Source organism: Pomacea canaliculata, linkage group LG9 (assembly GCF_003073045.1).
Source record: "Pomacea canaliculata isolate SZHN2017 linkage group LG9, ASM307304v1, whole genome shotgun sequence".
NCBI lineage: Eukaryota > Metazoa > Mollusca > Gastropoda > Architaenioglossa > Ampullariidae > Pomacea > Pomacea canaliculata.
In genome coordinates, this window is record NC_037598.1 from 18,711,470 (window position 1) to 18,732,845 (window position 21,376).

The following is a 21,376-nucleotide window of genomic DNA, read 5'->3' on the forward strand; positions in this document are numbered from 1 at the left end:
AAGAAGAGCCATTGTAGGCAGTGGGTTTGCTGTGACAAGCAGTTCGTTTGACAAGAGATTTTCAGTGTTATGCAGGCGTTTCCTCGGACAATGGCACCCCGCCAGGAGGTGAGCCAGTGGGTCAACAGTTCATTCCCGGGTACACACTACTCGGCTTACTGATGGTGAGGCACAAACTGTCCAGCTTATCACTTTCAAACTCTCACTTTGTCTTTTCCAGCTTTCAACCAGACTGCTGCTATGAAGAATTTAAAAAGGAATACAAAGTCTGAAACATCCAGGAGCACATTACCCACGCTTTTTTTTCAAAATACAGGCGCGCGTGCAAACATGTTCGTAGGAACGAGCACACACACAAAAAAAAAAAGATCATGCGAGAGAGAGATTTCTTTCACACATACGTAGGAAAGTTCTACACCATAGAACATTAAAAAAATGTTTATTTATCGAAAACAACATTTTGGACAAAAAAGGCAGTCTCTCAAGCCGTCGTGAATAAAAGATTGAAAGTCGGGAAGCTGTCATTCTAACTTATGAAGAGGTTTGATGTGACCTGTCACATTATTTAAAGAAAGTTATAGTCTTCTGAAATTACATACCTAACATTATTAAACTATTAAAGATTTGTTGAAAGATGTAATGCATAAGAATGTATAAGCTGCAAACCCACTGGCATGTCAGTCTAATCCGCTGATGTTGTTATCTAGATAAAATTGAGAAGACTCCGATAGTGAAGCAGGTGCCTCATTTTATAATTTTTAATGAGAAAAATGATCCTCCGTTAGTTTTGTCTAGGCTACAACGTGTTTTACATATCCTGCCATGCTCCCCGAAGTTAGACTGACTAATAAATAACAACAATAAACCACATTCCTTGGTGTAAAAACAAGGCGGCGCCGAATCTTGTTAACTTCTCATTCGACTCACGAAAATATCAAGCATCTGACTACATTTTTATGTACTATGATCAACTAGACAGGTGGGAAAAAGGTATGTAACCCTTTATAATCACAACAGGATCCAAAAAACTATGAGGACACTGAGTTCACCACAGGTGAGCGGTTGTAGGCTTCACGCACAACACCAGGAGAGGCGACAACGACAACACGTGACAAAGGGAAAATCACATCAGGCACCACATCAGTGTTTTCTGTACAGGACTCAAGTTTGGCAAATGGGGATCATTTTATTGCCACAGACACCTAAAGGTAAGGTCAATGTTCACAATATGCTATGTCTGCACACACTGGGCGAACAGTCCTCACAGGTGTGAGGTGTGAACATAGAGCAAACAAGTCAGGACAGGGTATGCGCGCACTCACTCTCTATCACATACACGAAGATGCATACATACATACATATTTTAGATGAGCGCGAATATACAGCAAAACTGAAATTAAAATTGATGTACTTTTTTAAAACATATAAGTAGCCAACAACTTCATATTCTTTATTGACGTGTACACGCTAAAACTGCTGTCTAGAAACTTCAGGGTTTACAACGGTCATATCTGGCAATTCAATAAAACAGCTTTTTCTATTTTGTACGACAATTAAAAATGTGATAAAGACAGCTACACCAACAGGGCACAACTCCATATATTAACAAACTGTAACAAACATGTCACAAGCCTCTGCCGACAGGACATCGACTGAGTCAGTGACATGACTAGACAAGGCGGGACACTACAGCAGCCTCCCCCTGGGGCCGTGGCTATGACCCAGAGGTACAATCCCTACCCCAGGGTTTGCAATAGGCCGTACGTACTACGAGAACCTCTAGTTTATTAGCGAATGTAATTAGTGTCTTTCGTTGACATGATCATAGCTAACCCTAGAATACCGCTCTGTCACAACTACTGCCTTAAAGTTAACTGTGGATAACGCATCTACGACTACGGCCCTAAAGTTAACCTGAGGATAGCACTCTGGGTCACGACTACGGCCCTACAGTTTACCTGAGGATACCAGTGTGGGTCACAACTATAGCCCTAAGGTTAACCTGTGGATAAACCTCTGGGTCACGACTACGGCCATAAAGTTAACCCGAGGATACCAGTCTGGGTCACGACTACGACCCTAAAGTTAACCCGAGGATAGCACTGTGGGTCACGACTACGGCCTGGAGAAGCTGCTGGAGGCGGACAGTCTATTTGTCGTCCTGCTTGCGGCGACACACCAGCACGGGCACGTGGGAGTGATGCACGATGTAGTCGCTGACGGAGCCCATGATGGTCCGGCGGAACTTGCCGAGTCCGCGAGTCCCCGTCACGATGAAGGACACGTGCTCGTCACGTGCGATGCTCACGATGACCTCCCCTGGTTTGCCAGACCCTGTCCGAAATTTCCCTGAGATCTATGAGCAAAAGAAAACAAAAGTAAAAAATAAATTTGGAAAAGTTAAAGATATGGTCGGTATAGATGAATAGGCAAGCATGAAACCGAAAAGAAATCGCTTAAATATAAATCATTGTCAAAAGCACACCTGTACCAAGCCTTCTTTAAAGGAAGACAATTCTCCCTATAGAAAAGGTATTTGGGATTACGTATATTGTTCTCTCCCTTGCATCGTTCATCTTTAGAAGGCTCTCATCACTCTCATCATCATAGTCATCATTATTCCCTCTCAAGAAGCCCTGTGAAAACGGGTCAAACACACCCCACTAGAGAGAAAGTAGCTGAGACAAGATCCAAGCCCTCAACATCGTAACCTCAGTGTCTTGGTGACATGCCTACCTACTATGGTAGCGGATCATCCTGTCTAAAGGGTATTTCTACGGGTACGAGAATTTCTATTGTCATTGCAGTCTCCATTTAAGACTACATGATGCGAGAAAGATAGAAGGAATGATAAGGAAATGAAGGTGATGATGATTATAAAGACGACGGGTGGCTCGTATGTTTGGCAGGACAGACACGTGTTTAGACGGACGCCTGGTCACAAGAAAATAAACTAAAAGTGGACGAAACACGCACACAGTGCAAGTACTCTGGCTTCAATTCCACATAATTGCTTTAAGCGACAATTTTTTTCTGGTTAGACAGATGTTTATTCCATTTTCAGGCCCAGCTCAGACAAAAACATCGACTTGTTTTTCTAGGCAGAACAAAGAAATCTTGTGCCACACGTCAAAGTGATTCTTTATTTTCCTTCTTGCATTCCTTGTGTTTATATAAAACCCTGTTTCGTTTGAACAGCCACTCGATTATTTTCAGTAGCACCAGAACCTCACCCACATGTTTTGCTTTATTTTCCCGGTCAAGGTCCCAAGCTCATCTATCTAAATATCTAAATAAAGAGTTTACGTCATCTCCGTTGCCAAGACAACGTGAAGACCAGTGACATCAAGCCTGCTGTTAGAACTTGTCTTTGGGGGGCCTCAGTGTGTCCTTCCTCTCTGTCGGTGTGTATGAAAGCTCCGACTGATCTCAAGCCCGGGAACACCACGTAATTCTACCCGCCCTCATATTTACTTGGAGACCAAAGATAGTATAACGGCTTTAGTCGGTACACCAAGCCTGACAATAATAGACTACCGGGCTTTTCTGAGCTTTGGACCATTTGATCTCAGCTCAAACAAAAATACAACGAACCCCTTTCTAATATCAGGCATTTACTTTGTAATTTCCTTCTTATTTTACCTTCAATTTTTTATGATTGCATGAACATTGGGTACAGTAAACGCAAAACAGTTTCCTTGAACTGATCAGTATAAGTAATAGTCTAACGGATCCTCTGGACGCACACTGTCAACGGCTGATTCTGTCAACGTCTACGTCTCCATTATTGTTTACACACACAAACATGAATTTGACTTGTTTTCTACACACATGGCTCATAACAACTTCACATTTAGCGATTTGTATTTGTCTGCAGAAAATTAGTAACGAGAACAAGAACTGATGTTGTGCCGCCAGTGGAGTCAACAGACTGTAGACTACATGGAGACCAGCAAGGAGGCGACAGTCAACCATACAAGAAAGAAATACAAGCTGCACGGATGACACTGTGGTACATTCGATCGAAGTGTATGGACAAAGATTGAGAAGTGATAAGTGAGGGAAGACTGTAGGGACATTTGGAACTGAAAGATGCAGACAGTTCCTAGCAGTAGGGACCACAGAGGAAGAATGAATGTCTGTCCTCATTCTCTCGTGTGATGAGTGGCTCATCAGATTGAAGAGACTGCTTCGCTGACAGCTGATAGGAAATCTTCACTTGATTAAACAGACTTCAACAGCTGATAGCTATTAACTCAGATTTCCACATTTTTCAGTCTGATTACACGGTATTTTCCATGGTGATAAACAAGAGACATAGTGGTAGATAAAAAAAACTTGCTTTCATAAGGATGGCCGAAGGAACTCTGATGGTGTAGCATTTCTTTTATTCTGAATCTTTCGCCAGATCATGATTATTTCATGAGCACCGGCCTGTGATTACCATAAAAGCCTGTCAAACACAGACATCTGGAGCAGAATGTGCTTCCATGAACCGGAAGTTGGAATGGATTCCTTGCACTGGGACACGCGCGTGCTGGAACTCTGGCACCCAAGGCATTTCTGTTTACGGTCATCAGACTGTAAGGAGTTCTCCTCCCTGCCTCCTAGCACATCCTGGTGTTTTAGCATAACTCTTGCTAAGTGCCGGGCTAACTTAGCATTACCTTGTAACCCAGACAGCTTTGTGAGCAACATAACATGTTAAAGGTAGTGAGCAAATACTTTAATAGCTGTAGAGGCAGTTAAATGGAAGTGCTTTACTGTGTCTAAGGTAACGTATCGGTCAACTTCCTTTTAATCTCCCCTTATAAATCAGCTAACAGTGTGTTAGCAAGGGGAGATGATCCGACTTTAATCCGCTAACCAGCTGCACAGTGGAGCTTAATACCCACAGTGAACATAATACAGTGAACACTGAGCACTTTAGCCTAGTCACCACCACTGTCACTACAACCACCAAAAACAACAGCTACAGATTTTTTTGGATCCATCGCTTGTGATACTCTCCCCTTTCTTTTAGGAACTGTATCTACATGTGAAGTTTTCATGGCCGGAGTCAAAATCCATCTCTTCAAGAAATACCTGACCTGCTCAAGGAAACTCTTCTACTTACTGCTCAGCTCTTCATCTTCATTACTACTCTTTGTTCGTGTCTGCCATGGTTTGCTAACATTTGTGTTTCCTGTTTGCTTGACAGTCCTTTCGTTTGTAGTCTTTCGTGCATAACGCACTGAGCTCGCGTCCTCCTCGGGAACTGCGGTCTATAAACTCTATCATCATCAAAACAACTACTAATAGTTTTTCTTTTTGTCTTTCCGTCTCCTCTATTTTCCTTTGTTTTTATGGATGAGATTGCGATCTCCGCAGAAGAACGAAATTGCTTTCATTGCAAAACATGAAAACCAAATAGGATCACAAATCTTGCTTCAGCTCGTGGTCAGCCCTCCGGCAACGACAGTCCCAGAGACCTTTCAACTCCCAAGATTTCTGGCCCGTCGACATCTTGGAGCTCAGCAGAGCAACGTAGACATCCACGTGACCGCCATTAGCCGCAAAGCAGCGAGTGTAATGTTGCGTAAATATTCATCAAGTTGTTCCTGCAACACAAAGCTCCTAGTCCCGGACAGAGATGTGGCTGGCCCCAACCCTCTATCTGGCCAGAACGAGTCTGTCTGCTCCTGATGACCTGTTTGTCAAACTTCACATTATTTCCTGAGACTTTTTTTTTCCTTTGATACGAGTTTTCTATACTTATTCATTTCGTCTTGCTTGAGTTCTCTTTGTAAACATGCTTTTTTTCTGATAATATATTTGGAGGCCCAGGTTGAAATAAAATAGTTAAAATCTTTCATCATCTACCCTCCAAGCCCCCAAAGGGAGCTTACTGTACATTTTTAGCCCAGTTCACGGTTAAATGAGTATTGTCTCTATTGATTGCAGCATCCCCAGACCCCCATCCCTTGTTTGTGAAATCGCAGAAAGCAGTCAGTCAATGAAAGGTTACCCCTCTGTTCAGCAGCTTCTCCTTGTACTTGGCCTCCAGGTTGTCCACCCTCTCAGACAGCTCCTTCAGCAACTGCTCCACTACAGCAGGACCTGCACACACCCGACAAACATGTCAGTGGCAGTTCGATGTCTAATCGATGAGGACAGTTAGTTTCACAGGTTATTGAGAGCAAACACAGGCTTTCCTGAGGCATGACAAATCTCCAACCAGCGACATGTACATGAAGAGCCTGGACTACCACATCAACAGCAGGCTTTGGCTGCGAGAACCTCTAAGTGCATGACTTATTCTAAAGAGGAGGTTAAGGAATAAATATTTAAAAGCATACAGAGCTAAATAAAATGTAAATAGCTTAATGTTTTGCTAACTTGTCAGTGTGTACTAACTTGCCATGGTGAAGTCGTAGGTCTCCGGGACATGAACAAGCACTAGGAAGTCTCCATCTCTGTAGATGTTGTCACAGTACCCTAGAAAAAACACATCGTCAAACAAGTGCTCAAATGGTGGTGGTGGTGGTGGTGGTAGCAGATGAATAGGAATGAACAGAGGAATATGAATAGCAAGAAACATAATTGACAGATGAGAAGGAAGAAAAAAGAAGAGCAATTACTCTGTCTCTTTATTCTTTTAATTTTCCTTTTATTGGTGCATCTATATCCACGTGCAATAAAAACTCTTGACCTTCTTTGCTCAAACACGACAAATGGCATTTTTGTGTAAGGCAAGGCGGGACACGATCTTTAGCCAGTCGACTTCAATTATCATCAAAGCCACCAGACCTCCAGCCAAGGTCTCCAGGAGGAAGCTTCCAGACAGCATGGTCTCTACAGACTCCCTGTCAACACGGGGATGCACCTTTATGTTTGTTGTTCATCTATGCGATGATATTTCATCTTTATTCATCAGTGTCTGATTGGTGATAACCTTCTGTGTTCTATCATGGAATCCCTCGTCTTTTTCTTTTCTTTCTTCTCTCTCGCTCTCTCTTCCTTTCTTCTTTCTGCCTTCTTTCTCATTACTTCCTTTTTGTGCCTTGTTTCATGCACCTATCGATCCCACTGTTCCTCTCTTTCATCCTTTTGTTCTTTAGACTCCGACTCCATCACTTCCGGGTTCTTCGTTCAAAGCAGCAGTTTCCTGTGGCTGAGAAAAATTCCTCAAATTATTCCGCGCACGGCGGATGATCCTCGAGGGCCGCATTCTGATGGAAATTACAGGGTAGTGCCGGCTAAGAAATCCTAAATCAGCATTTAGCAACGTGTGCTTAGGTGATTGGGTATTCAAACATCAGCAACAACCCAACCCTTGAAGGTTCGGGTCTCAGGTCCTCGCAAAGGACGTAAGAGTTCCGGAAGAGTCAAGACGGTGGAAACGGATATGTGGTGACAGACAATTCTTACTGATTTCCACAGAGGGCATCATTACAACACAAAGGGCATGCATTCGTCTTTAAAGCCAAAATTTAAAAATTGATTATAAAAAAGTATATGTCCGACACATCTTACGGTCACTGCACTTGATCCAAGTTTATTCAGAAAACCAAAATTAAATAAATGTAAACTGTTGTAGACGGCTGTCATGTTGTGTGCAGTAAGGTGTGACAGACAGGTCAACTGAACACCCCGGAAGTGCAGACGTTGAAGAAGGCTAATTATTTAAATAAAACGTAAAAAATTATTTGAAATATGTCCTATTGTATGGTAAAAATTCTTGCTTCGCGGTGGAGATGTGAAATACATTGTAAATCCATTTGTCTCACAGAGAGGAGAAGACCTGTCAGAATGAGCGGGGGAGCTTGTTTTGCTGCCATTGTACCCGACCTCCAAAGTAAAAAAATGTCCTTTCTTCGCTGGTGCTTTCCGGCTTGGTGTCTTCGATCCCGGATGTGCCAATGCCATTAGGATGAGAAAGAAGTTCCTGAATAGCTAGTGCGTGTATGTGTGATAAGGCTAGCAGTCAAGGCTTCCCATCTGCGTGAGAAATTCATCTGAAGGCTGTCGACTGTCATCGTGGGCTTATCATCCTCCACAAAACAGGAGGACATTTCGTGCACACGTCCAGTTCTCGGACAACCACGTACACCAGCGAGAGCTCCGTGTCTTAAAAGCCAAATAAAAGGAGCAATAAGAAAAGGAAAGGTTGTCATCGCCTTCAGCCATGGGAATCTTGGGAGTGGTGTTAAGTGGTTCACAGTGTCTAGAGCAAGGCCGATGGGGATCAAAAATCAGCCATCTTAATCCGCCACCTTTTACCGCCTTTCATGACTAAAAACCTTTGACTGCTGAATGGACAGCAGGGGATGAAGATGCTGACAACGAGAGGACAAAAGGATTTAAAATGATGTCCACACAACTATTTTGAAATCGTCGCTTCGTTTCCTCCTGCAGCGGCTTCTACACTAACAACTCTAACATCTACACTAACAACTCTAACCATTACACTAACAGTTTTAACATCTACACTAACGGCTCTACCATTACACTAACAGCTCTTCCATTGCACTTACTGACACAAATCCCTTAAAGAACGTGTCAACTTACTTGACAAGGAGTCTTACTTCCATCATCAAAAGCCGTCAAGCTAAGCCTCGAGATAGCCGGATACAATCTTGACATGTCAAACCCTTTCCGGTACGAACATCCGGGGCTTTTCCATTCATAAAGTTGAAGGGTTTTCATACCCCTAGTCAAAATTACTTGTGATTTTTATACCTTAGACCTAAACCTGGAGAGCTCGTACTTGTTTATATCGGTGTGTGTGCGTGTGTACACGCGTGATGCTCTCTGTAAACGACTGCACTGTCCAGACATTTCAACCTGAATTTCTCGTCTCGCGGGCTTCATTGTCAGCCTGAATCACGATCTCTATCCCGGTGCTTCTTCCTTTTGCGTTTTTTGTATTTGTTTGGAAACAAACAGCTCCACGTTTGACTCCAGGCTGCTTCAGGCCGCATTTTTACAGCAAATCCCATTACAAGCAAGTTCACACCTCATTTTTACAGCACATTATGGTTCATCAGGGTTCATGATTCCCTTTACAGCCAATCTAAGAGGAGCATTCACACCGAATTCCTCGTCGGATTCGCTGTTGTCGTCGTGGCAAATGTCGAGAGTCTGTCAAGAAAACTTTAAATTGCATCAATGACTCAGAAACTCATTCTTGGACAGGCCCTCCCAGGTGATCAATAATGGGTTCGCCATGTAAACAAGAGAACGGCCACAAACATCGTGCGATGTGAAATAAAGCTAATAATTGTGTGCGGGCTATGTGGGGGGACAATCAATGGGGAAGACAGGGGGAGAGTCCATGACACCTCATGTTCTCTCTGTACTCAACACAGAAGTCTGTTGTCGTGAGGTCGGGTTTACTTTGTGTAACATGATTTGTTCCTGTCAGTGACATATTTCCATTAGGAAAGCCGAGTCCAACATCAACAACGAATATCCTGAGAGATCAGTGTTCGGAAAGTCCACACCAATTGCCTGTCTGCCAGTGTCCTGTCCTGGAGACCTGCCTGTCGTACCCTGGCAATACCGCCACTGAAGTCGGGCCTCACAACACACAAACAAAGAAAACAAAAACAACCAAGCACACAAACACACAATCTCTTGAACAGGAGTCGGGTAAAGTTATAGAGGGTATCACTTAACTGACGAGCTGAAAAATAACTTGGATCACTTAATTTCTGATGTTTCTACACTTCAACGACTCAAGTCCTGCAGAAATGTTGTTCGTTTTGTCAGAACTAAAACAGGGTAATTTGGTGATAATTTTGTGATAATTTTTCTATAACTACAATTCGGTAATCGTTTTTCAAAAGCTGAGCTGTACTCACGCAAAAACACTTACACCAGTCACGTGTGAGCGTGTCTTTGTGCAGACAAAAATACCTATGTTTTCACGATCAGTTATGCTATAGCACATGATGCTCCTATCTGTAAGTCACTCTGTCCGTCTTGCTACCCCCTCCAGAGACCCTCATGGCCCGCGATCCAGAAGACATGATGCGCTCTTCATGTCATTGCCATGCGGCCCCTTTAACTCACAAGACCCGACAGACTGAATGAAGTAAACGTTATTTTAACGGATGCCGCGCACGTGCCACAACAACTTCCCTAACTACAAAAATAATGTATGCATGGCAACAATCTCCAGCCGTAAATTTGAGACTGACACTGAGATATTCTACAACACTCTACAGTTTAACGAGGCACTAGCCAACATAAATTATTTGGATTTGTGGCAAAGAAATAGGATGTCCACCTCAGAAAACGACAAGAATTACACACGTTCGTGGTGATTCCACTCTATGGCTGCCAACTGAGACTCAAAGGACAATAAAGTTGTGTTTTATTGTATGTTATTCTATCGTAAAAGTAGTTGCAGCATCCTCAGAACTTCCGGAAAATAGTTCCCTAGACATCTAACGTTTCTTCACAAAATGATTTTGCGGAGACGTCATGTGACTTCCGTGTAACGGCTGTCACACAATCATCCTGCGTGGACGTGCTTTTAAAATCTGTCTGAAAGATGACTTCCGCTGGAATTTCATGTCCTTATGCTTAATATCTGTCTGGAAAACGGTTATTCATGACAACTACCTGCGTTCTTCATCGTGTGCATCTCTCTATAATAATTTCGCCGTTAAAACAAATTTCTCTGCCACAAATATTTTATAATAAGGGTAACAACAACGATTGTCATGTTTTAACGTATTTGCATGTACCTACGAACATATGATCATCTGTGAGTTTCTGTGGTAACGGGTACCAATTACAATTTTCAGACTCCTTACTTCCCTTTTCTAACAGCTCTCCTCGGTATATTTGATTTTCATCCAGACTTTGGCCGTTGGCGGCAAGAAGAAGTGCAATTACCATCTGCAGTCCGTGGGGACTGGAGACGATTTTTCCTTATTGATTGGCCACCGGGCCTGTTGCAGCCTCTCTAGAGTCCGGATCAAATCTCTGCTGTTACTTGACTGACCAACTAGGGCAGACCTGTCAACAACAGATGGGTGATACGGGAAATCACAGAGAAGTGGTGGTAGTGGTTGGGGGGTGGCTCTGAATAGAGATTAAGATTAAAGGGAGACGTTCGCAGCCGTTCCAATATTATTTCTGTAGGGCCTATTTGCTATTAGCATACATGAAAAACGCCCAGTCTATCTTTGCGGCTCAGAATCGGTCACCTAGTGAATGCCAATATTCGATTACTCAATTATTAGAGACACACTAATGTCAGGTTTCAACAACATCAAATCATCACAATCAGATGCACTTACGAATCAAATTACTCTATCGAATTATTCTGCAAAGGGAGAAGGCCTTAGTCATAAAGCACAGCAATGGCCGCCTTCTACCAGTTATACGAAAGAGGTCAAAAGAGGAGTACACAGTCTGAAGGAAAATAAATTGGCTGATGTTGACAACTTTCGACCTGAGCTACTCAAGTAGGATGAGAAAGAAACATCAAAGGTCTTCACTGCTCTGGGCCAAAGAGTCTAGTCGCAAAGAATAGCCCAAAGAATGGATGCAGTCCCTTCCAGAAACATAAACAGCAAACAGTACCAGAAATACGGGATCATAAGCCGTCTCAACTATCCAAGCAAAGTCATGTTCAATGTATGACACAACTGAATCAGCATCTCCGCGAATAAAGAACAGACTTGCTTCAGACCAGTTAGTGTACAGTTCAAGAAGATATTTAATTATAGTCTCCTAATAGAGAAGCATCTTTAGCGAGACCTGCATCATACTTCATAGACTTTAAAAAGGCTTTGGACAGAGTCTGGCCAGAGAGGCTGAGGTGCGTGATGCGAACATGTGACAGCGAATAAAAGTCTTGTCCAAGTCATCGAAGCTCCGTATAATAGCTCAACGAAGGCAGTGTTTCTTAATAATTAAATAGGAGCTTACTTTCACACACCGTAGGCGTACGTCAGGGTGATCATTATCACCTGTGCTGTTTAACATTTTGAAGAACATCCTGCTTACAACGCTTCCCGACCACCACAACGGTGGAAGGCTAGTTTGCAGCCTACGCTTTTTGCAGACGACATCGATTATTGAGAATATAGCACTAGAGGTAAAATACAGGCAAAAGAGAGAGAGTAAATTAACGATAATTACCTCTGAGAATTAAAGACAGGAAAAACATAAATAATCAGTTTCTTGTGGAATAAAGGCTTCCTTCATGACAATTCAAATAGTTCCGTAGCCGCAAGACAAATAAACTCTTGAGCGCGGTAACCGTAAAAACTACCCTGTGGAACATTAAAACTAATGGAAAGGTTGTTGGTTTTACTGATAAGGAAAAAAGGAAATGTGAGAAATAATCTGTTTGAAATCAAGAAATAAAATGGAAATTCTGCTTTTATCTGGTGAAAAAAGTGAAAAGGGAGGAAATTGTCCCTTTCAAATTGAAAAAAAAAATCTTCTGCAAGCTTGAAAGACAGAGCTAAGTCTCTCCAGTCCAGAAACACATTTGAATTTAATTGCCATTCCTGCACTGTGGGCTATTAGGCACAAATAATGATGGTAACTGGAGAACAAGGCTAATAGCTGAGCTTTTTATGTAAATAGACTCGGACAGCCCGGTCCTGCCATTGACAACAGCATGTCAGAAAATTAAGCTTGCTCATCGATAAAATATTGCAGTCCACATGTCATTTCCATTAGCTTTAACTACTACTACTAGCGTTATTACACGGTGAAACAACAAATAAATTATCTTAACTTGGCGCTGGCTAATCCTGCTGAAAAGGACTCGAAATATTCCTCAGCAAAAAGAAAGGTAGTGTTGTCTTGAAGTCATCATAAAGGTTAAAGTACAGTTCTATTTTCCCTAATTTCACATTTTGAACATACTTTGTCATTATGACCGTCCAACCGTTATTACATTGGGTAACAGATCTTTTCTTATTGGAAATATCTAGGAAAGTCAGCTCTTCCTTAAAAAAAATTAGTGTGAATCTATGGGTACAGATTTGTGTAAGGAGTAGTGATAATGATATCATTATGAATAATTTAGTAAATAAACAGATTTATGTAACACTGTCAGCTGATTCGATACGAAAATGTATTTTAACACTTGTGAAACGACCGATCGCGAATAACTACCTGGAGTGGTGTGCATGAGCAAACTTAAACAGGAACTTACAATTGAAGGTGTCTGCTGACTGAACTTTATGCACAGAAAATCGTGTCTAATGAAAACAATCCACCAGCTTACAAATTTCGTGCTCAGTTGTAAAACTGATAGTTCTTTCAAACCCATTCCGAGACAGAGACCCTTTCTTGTTAGAGTCAGACAACTTCATAATTTTTAGACTCTTTTCTGGTTGATATTGAAAAGGTTTTTAAGAAAATTCAGACAGGAAGAATCCATTTACGTGAGATGATGTTGAAACGAAAGCTTTCCTTTGATTCCAGTGGAATGGCGTCGTATATCCATGACGATGGCCTTGATCACTCGCTACCATGACAACTCCGAGCTGCCATGAAAGGATAGTTTACTGCCAGCTGATGGTGACTCTAAGCATCATTCTCTTTTCAAATTTTCATCGCGAGATTTCTGATATCGACCAATCGACAGTGTCAAGAATCTACGAACAAGTGTCGTGTGCATTTTCTGCACGCTTGAATGATTTTTGTGCACAGTCCCCCCTCGTCCTCGGAGTGAGCTCTCAGAGAGATGGTGGATTTTTATAAGCAAGCCAATTTTCAGATTTTGTACTGTGTGCTTTGTACTGTGGGGATATTGCACCGGCTTACAACGAGACAATGTGTCCCCAGAAAAGGTCAGCATGCCACAATTAGCGTGTTACTACCTGGAGGGCAAAATATTTATCACTGTGTGAGAGAATTGATTCCTGCAGAATACTTAGAAAAATCAGTATTTGACATCTGACGTCAATATAAGAAATATCTACAGAAAAAATAAGCAATAAATTAAAATGTTTGTTTAGAAAGCTGATTTTGTGAACCTGGTTCATTGCTTGGTTTGATATGGTGTTTGTATCGTCTTGGTACAAATGATTAAGCATGTTTCATTCTTTTCTTGGCCGTCTGTGTGTTGGTGAGAGCTGCAGAAAGGTGCTCCTTGTGTTCTTCAGCTAAACCACCCGAATCTTGCAATTCCTTCAGCTCACTGTGTTAAATACGAGACTAAATTATTTAATGTAAGTAAGCAATGTAAGAATTGTAAGAATTTGCCTCATGCACCCTGCTGATTGCGATGACGATGCATGTTGTCGCGAGTGTGATGATGATGAGACTAGGATCACAACATGAGGAATCACAAGTACCTCTGTGAGTAGCTGAGCATCCTATGTGTTGTCATGCGCGTGTGCAGATGTCGATCACGTGACGGTAGCTGCGTGACGACAGTGTCCGACATGACACGTGCAGACGACAAACATTTCCTTATTGACGAGTCTCCCGCCTGTCGCGCCCTTGACCTTCCCATCCCGTTATTGACCTTTCGTCGTCTATTGTCGCGCTCAGCCTCTTTATGGATCGTTGCTCACAATGATAGCTCCGCGCACACAGTTACATTAATAAAAATGAATCCACAAATTTCATACATTAACTAAAAACTGAAGGTCTTTTTTGGAAATTTTATTTTAAGTGGAGATTTCATCGAAACAGACTATTGGAGCGATGCACAAATCCTTGTTGTGCCCTTTTCATGAGGTCAAAGAACGAGTAAAAGTCCAGAAATAAAAACACGGAGAAAAATCCTTTCTTGATCTCCAATTAAAATGCTCATATGGGCGTGTCTACCATCATTATCGGCTTTTATCAAAGTTTACTTTGTACACACAATACAGTGTTTCTATTCTTGAAAATTATGGTACTGGCCTCTGTTTACTCACTGCGTTGACATGGCAACAGCGAATGCATGGAGTCTGCACAAACTATCCACGTGCGAAATGCAATGTGACTGAAGGCTTTTATTAGACATGTTTCGCCTCTATGACGTCACATAGTTACGGTCGTTACGTCACCATCACCCCCAGATCCTCACCTGCTCCAATTATCTAAAGCAAAAGGTGGAAGTAAACAGCAAGACACCGGGACAGCTGTAATCATTTCGTCTTAATCATTCCTAGCGGCGCCCAACATCAAAGTCCCTTCATTTGTTTTTTGCTGGATAGTCATCCAAATAACATACTGGCTTCTTGTGAAAATAACACAAACAATCCCAGCATTCAATGTTGAGGACCACCTGCAGAAGTAGTAATTAAAGCAGAGCCTCTCCACACCAAACTCAAGTGTAGTGTATGTCGGAGCTCGTGTCCTAAAACCAAACCATTTCGTTGAAAAAAAACATCTGGAGGTGGCGAGCTCAGGACATAAAGTGTTCTTGAAGCAGCTGCTGGAAATCTTGTAACGAGTTGTAAGTGTCAGCTAGGTTGATGTATACAATCAGTGAGGCTAGGTGTGCATCAAGGGCTTGCAGTGCACTTGTAAGTGTAGGGTCATGGTCCATGCCGGGTACAGGCTGCCAGACATGGAGTGTGACTAGTTTCTGGACAGACATCAGGTGAGGATTGAGGGGCGTCACTGGCCATGAGTCAGTGCTGGGAGAAATAAATGTCTGTGTGCAGATGTCTGTCTATATTTTCATACCTTCCTGTCTGCCCTCAATCATCTCGTCTGCCTGTCTACTCTGCTTGTATCATGTCTGCCATCTAGTCCAATTTGTTTTCCTCACGATGTCCAGAAGAAGGGTCACAACTTTACAGTTGAACTTTTGGCTCTAAGACTGCTAACTCGTAGTGAGGATGCCCACCATTGTCTCTGTCTGCAGTTTGTTTACAAGGCAGACCTCATGCTGTTGTTTGTTATTGTGGGAAAAGACCGCCGAAGAGTGGGTTAGCCGCCATGTCTGTAAACTGTTACCTGTAAAAAAAATTGCTTCGCAGACGACCAGCCAACGGCAATTATGATCGTTAAACTGTTATAAACATTTTACGTGCTGGCTTCTTGTGACAAAATCAGAAAATAATAAACAGAAATATGGAGATTCACAGAAGGCGAACTAGCTGTAGCCTTCCTGAATTTGTTTGTTTTTTTGGAGTGGATGGTGGAAAAAAGAATGTTTGAGAGAGAGCAAGCGAGTACGAGGGTGTTAGGTGCACGTTCCTATATGAAGAGTACTTTCGATATCCACCCTGAGAAGCAGTATTCCAACTGGCATTCCACGAGCTGATGAATGGGATGCCATCTAGGACTTCTCTATTTCAATCGTGTTTCTTTGACAGGATCAGTTCGCGCAGTCTTTCATTCCGTGGCTTCATTCACTCAGGTTTATTCAACTCCGATGTAGAGTACAATATCCTCCTGGGTTTTGGCGCTTCTCGGTATGAACTCTGATCCCCGCCCCTGTCCTGATTTCATGATAATAGTGAGATTTATAAAACTCATTTCCTAACACGCAGCCAAGCTCAATAGTCTCTACAAGGGGCAGGAGGTATTGATGCCGTGTGACAGAGACGGGCATCACAATCAAGCGAACATGCAAACACACAAACACAGATGAACACTGAACACTCAGCAACCTGCAGGAACGACTTGCAGAGGATGTGGGTGTAGAAAGTGTATTGTCAGCAGACAAGGTGTGGCCTGCACAATATTCCACTTTTTTTGAGAAATCCTCTTGTGTCTGTCGGAACAGTAGGCCAGAGGCAGTATTCATAGACCGAGGGCAAGTCTATCTCGGGTAAATCAAGCTCAATAATTTGTCTCCATGACGATAAAACAGAGTCCTGAGTTCGCGGATGTTGCAAAGATTTCATAGGATAAAGTAACATAAAACAAACTCGGGGTAGTGGGGTCTAGTGAGTCCGCCGGAGAAGAGATTTGTCTTAATCCTCCGAGTTTAATTTTTTCCCGTTGGTATCGACTTATCTCTGCTTCATGAATGCGGCCCCTGGCGCTGTGCAGTCAGTGATGCCATGCCAGATATAGAAAGTATGTATGTCACGAAGATGGGAGAAGTCGATGCCTGTCGCTGTCTGACATTTTTGTAGACACTGACAGCTACGAGGGACCTACCAATATACAACCCAGTGTTGTCTCACCCAGTGTTGTAAACTTAGCCCACTCGGATGCTGGGGGTAGCTGACCTCGGCTGCTGTGACCTGTCACCAGACACAAAGAAAGTCACAGACGGAGACGAAAGTGTGACCTTTGACCCGCAATTGTACGTCACGCTATTGTCTTCGATGACTGACACGTGACAGCGCATCGAACCATTGTTACACAGACAACCACTCACTGCACACCAGGCCACCCACAAACACACACATGCACACGCATGCACGTAACTGCGTGAGCACAAGCCACGCATGCGCAAAGATATCGGCGCAGATGTCAAGAGCGAGATCACGTGGTCGTGTTGGGGAAGACGATGTGTCACACACGCGGACACTTTGCCGAAAGGAGCCTTACATGACAAGTAGTTGTGTCTCTGTGAACTGTGTGCAGCATTGTGTTTATTGTGTAAATATGTTCTGCTGCACACATTGCGGGAAATAGAAAAAAAAAACAACAAACACACACACACATCCGGGCACTTCTCCCAGTAGTAAAACCCAGACGCCGTTTTTCCCCCAAGCCTCTTTATGAGAGTTAGGAGGAACGCGGGATAGTAATAATAAGACTGGGAAAAGGAAGATGGATGATCGGGGTTAGGAGAGGATTAAAGGTTAAGGTTGGGGGTTAGGATGAGTCGTTCTTTAGGAGAAAACTGAATACCTGGCACTAGAAGTTAAGCACAGAGAGACAAACACACTTACACACATGCACACACAGTGTTGACTATCTCTTCCTCTCAAGAAAGCATCTGTCTGTGTGTACAAGTGTTCCTTGTCTTACACGAAGTCTCCATCACAGCAGTGATAACAACTAGTCGACAGAGAGCTGGGTTGCTGAGAAACATCGCATAATGAACAACTTCATTAACCAGCTCGGAGAGACAGACCGAGGCTCAGGCTATCTGATGGCCGAACACACACACACACTTCTCATGTTTACAGTCTATCTCAGAGAGAAAACGAAGAAGTTGTGGCATAACAGGAGTACATGACAGATGACAAGGAAGTTGGTGCACACAGGTAACACAGAGCTAAAATAAATAAGGTTCTCACATTTGAAACAGCATCTCAAGCTTTTAGGGTGAGACAGAGTACAAACACAAACATTACACAAAGAGAAGAACAAAGTCAAAGTTAGATATTGGTAGTTAGACATATCATGATGTATGATGATCTGATGACCTTAGAAGGCAGTGGAACCGCACAGAGATAAGATAAAACCAAAAAGAATACAATAAAACAAACAAACAGAAGCGTGTGCCTGTATCTGCATGCGGTGTGTTTGTGTGTTTGTGTGTCTGTGTGTGTGTGAGAGAGAGAGATCGTCTATAATCAGTTCAGGACACAAAAGCCAGTTACTGCGATTACATAAAATCCCACTTCCTGTGGCCATGTTAGAGGTAATCAAGTCGCTCTATTTACAGGAAGAATGTTTAAAGCAAAGCTAATGGCACCGGCTGAAAGGTTGCTTGGCTACCTCCAGGAAACCACAGCCACCCGCCAGACCGGGGGTAGGATGGAGGGGGAGGCTGGCAGGCACGTGCCTGCTGTCCGCCCCAGTCTTACCACAGCGCATGTCTGGTATTACCATACCCTGAGATTAGTTACCACCGGAGTTGGCACAGGTCTGGACTCGCTGAACAGCAAACATCAATAATCTCAGGGTCCAACAAGCAAACCTTGCTTGATTGCTTCCCCACACAAACCTTCACCGCACTCATTGCCCCGAGTTTAACAGTCTTTTAGGAACTGTGGTAAGAGATTTGCGCTTTAATAGCTAAAAATCCGTTAGACATTTAGCCAAGGGTTATTTTCCAGTTTCCGCCTGATTCATCTTCTTAGTTTCGCTTCTAACCTTACATCTTCATTTTCTAATGACACTTTACTTTTATCTTCCGCAGTCGTCTTGACATGTAACCCAGGGTCGAGGATTTGCTTCTTGTTATTTTTTTTATTATTTTTGATCATCTTTCTTGGGTTAAGCTACATAGTATTTATATCTTCTTCCTGTAGTGCGATAGTTCTCCCTCTAACTTTATGGTGATTTATGTGTATGGAAAGAATTACAAACTTTGGTGCAACACACTCAGTTGCAGGTGACAGTATGTGTAAATACAAATGTTTGTGTCAGTCGTGACTGCGCATGTACTCACCACACTATTCATCGTTAATGATGTGCAAGGATAAACAGATTCGTCAATTACTGACATGGATAACAGACTAACATCAGAGATAATGAAATGTGTACTTACACTGAAAGGCATGATCTGCGTGCTCGCTCTCGTCCACAGCCAGCGCCACCTTCCGCTCTGCTCCCTGCACTTCAGCCATGTTGGAAGGTCGCACGCCTGACCCCTGACCCTGTCATCAGAACCACTGATTAAATCTCACACTCAACGAGTAACTGAGGGCGGGAATGCCCTTGCACCTCTTATTGAACGCTTCCCGTTGTTCCCGTTAGCAACGCAGTTGTTGCCCGACTAACCACTTCCCGCAGCTTCTCGCAACAGCTTTGTAAATGTGTTCAAATACTGAGTGTGGCAGATGTTGCTGACCTCACGAGGCTGTTTGCCAGGCTGTGCACACAACCACCATTGCTGCCTCTTAAAACTTGTGAAGATGATGAAAGTCTGCTAGCTGTGTGCCTCAAAACTCAATCTCTAATTTTATTTTTTCATTCTTTCCTTTTTCGTTGTATGACTGACAGTAACAATGCGAACGGTTAGAGTCTAAAGCATTGCTGTGATAAGAATACCAGATGAAGCTTACAAATGTCGGCTGCTGCGGTCAGTGCCGGTCTCTGGCTTGTCTCAGACCTTCTCTATTAACCGTTACTCCAAGACAGCAAAAGGGTCTATCGTCTGCTCGAGCGCACACCCACTGGAGCTGGCAGCAAGGGCCGAGTTTCAATCGAAGACCAAAAAAAAAAAATGGACCAGCTGCTCCCCCTGGCGGCACTGAGGCAAACTAGGGGAGCTCACCCTCTGATATGTATCAGACAGTACGCTGGGCTTGACTGTAGGGCTGACATTTATCCTGGCTACTATTTATCAGCGCTGTAAGTGATCTTAGAGTCATCTCTCTTGCTACTCTTATCGTCGCCATTATCTATTATCTAGCCTACCTGCGAGTGTACCTGCTGTTGGTAGGATGCTGATGTGTAGAGAGAGAGAGGCAATGAAAAAGTGGAGCCTAGCAAGATGATGGGCAGGACTGGAGTGGAATGGCGATGCCAGAGGAAGCTGCACGTTTATAGATTTTCCTCCGCGCGCACCGTCCACAGACCCGCGGTATGTGCGCGCGCATACGTCACGTGCACAGCAGTGGCTTGAGCTCTGCACGTCACACACCCTGAGCCATGGCGTCCAGCTTGACTTCTGTGCCAACTTCTAACGTGCCTAACTTCTGTTTGTTGTCCATCTGTAACTTGTCAGGCTGCTGTCGCGATGGCAATGCCTGGTCGTCTGATTTGTTAATGTTTGTGGCAGTGGTTACAAAGATGTCCGGACTGTAGTCTATCCCATAATATCACAGAATGGCGCGCAACCATCCTTCATAATGACCAGCTCATCCTCTATTATCGACAGAACTATTTTGTCCTTATAGCGATGCTCCATTACATCGATTTCTGTAGAGAGGGTTCAAAGAGTCAAACCACACACCAATTATAGAAATTAAACAGACAGCAGTGGGAGGAGCTGCAACTAAACTGCACTAATTAATTAGTCTAAAGGAACATGTGGCAGGCTGTGTAGAGGGCTGACTACATGCAAGATCATATCACGCCTCGGTGAGTTGTGAAGTCAGTCAACCATAGACATCTCAAGTGTCACTTCTTCCGAACATCGTGGTTGTTGTTTATGCTCTTCAAAATATTGTCAACTTGCATTAGCATTACTAGCAACATATTCTTGGAATTCTTTATCTTGTAAAACAATGAATGCTGAAAACTACAAACTCATAAGGTTTGCACATATAGTTGCATAATGCCCTGTTCTCTCTCATTATAGTCTGCTGCGATAGTGTTGATCTTCATCAACACTGGTCCTCAAAACAACCTGATGGAAAATACTTTTTTTATATCCACGTGACACTAACGATTGGTGGAGCTGCTTGTATTGGCGTGAAATGAAGATTCTGTATATCAATATTTAAATGCATGCTCTTTTCAACACGGAGGCGGAATATGAGCAAGACCTAGGGGTGGCGGTGGGGGTGATGTGCAGGAGAGTACGGTGGGCATCTGCTACAGAAGGTGGTGT

At 43.1% G+C, this 21,376-nt stretch overlaps 1 protein-coding gene across 3 annotated transcripts; it reads right to left on the reverse strand.

Moving 5' to 3' along the window:
- Window positions 1-1,932: 1,932 nt before the first annotated feature.
- On the reverse strand, window positions 1,933-20,386 carry LOC112572464 (universal stress protein Slr1101-like). 3 transcript variants are annotated; one of them, XM_025252162.1, is made up of 5 exons: window positions 20,251-20,386; window positions 19,367-19,475; window positions 6,397-6,477; window positions 6,008-6,099; window positions 1,933-2,356 (listed from the first exon to the last, which is right to left on the reverse strand). In XM_025252162.1, the coding sequence occupies exons 2-5, from the start codon at window positions 19,443-19,445 to the stop codon at window positions 2,150-2,152; spliced, it is 459 nt and encodes a 152-aa protein (XP_025107947.1). In that variant the 5' UTR covers window positions 19,446-19,475; window positions 20,251-20,386; the 3' UTR covers window positions 1,933-2,149. The 3 variants fall into 3 exon arrangements, with proteins under 3 accessions (XP_025107947.1, XP_025107948.1, XP_025107946.1); XM_025252163.1 differs by having other exon boundaries at window positions 20,239-20,372; XM_025252161.1 differs by lacking the exon at window positions 20,251-20,386 and adding an exon at window positions 19,884-20,038.
- Window positions 20,387-21,376: the final 990 nt, after the last annotated feature.

Coding starts and splice junctions, on each gene's coding strand:
- LOC112572464 (XM_025252162.1), bottom strand. CDS start 19,445: ATGGCTGAAGTGCAGGGAGCAGAGCGGAAGGTGGCGCTGGCTGTGGAC. Junction 6,100..6,396: donor CTACGACTTCACCATGGCAA/GTTAGTACACAC, acceptor GGGTGTGTGCAG/GTCCTGCTGTAGTGGAGCAG. Junction 2,357..6,007: donor AGAAGCTGCTGAACAGAGGG/GTAACCTTTCAT, acceptor TTTTGCTCATAG/ATCTCAGGGAAATTTCGGAC.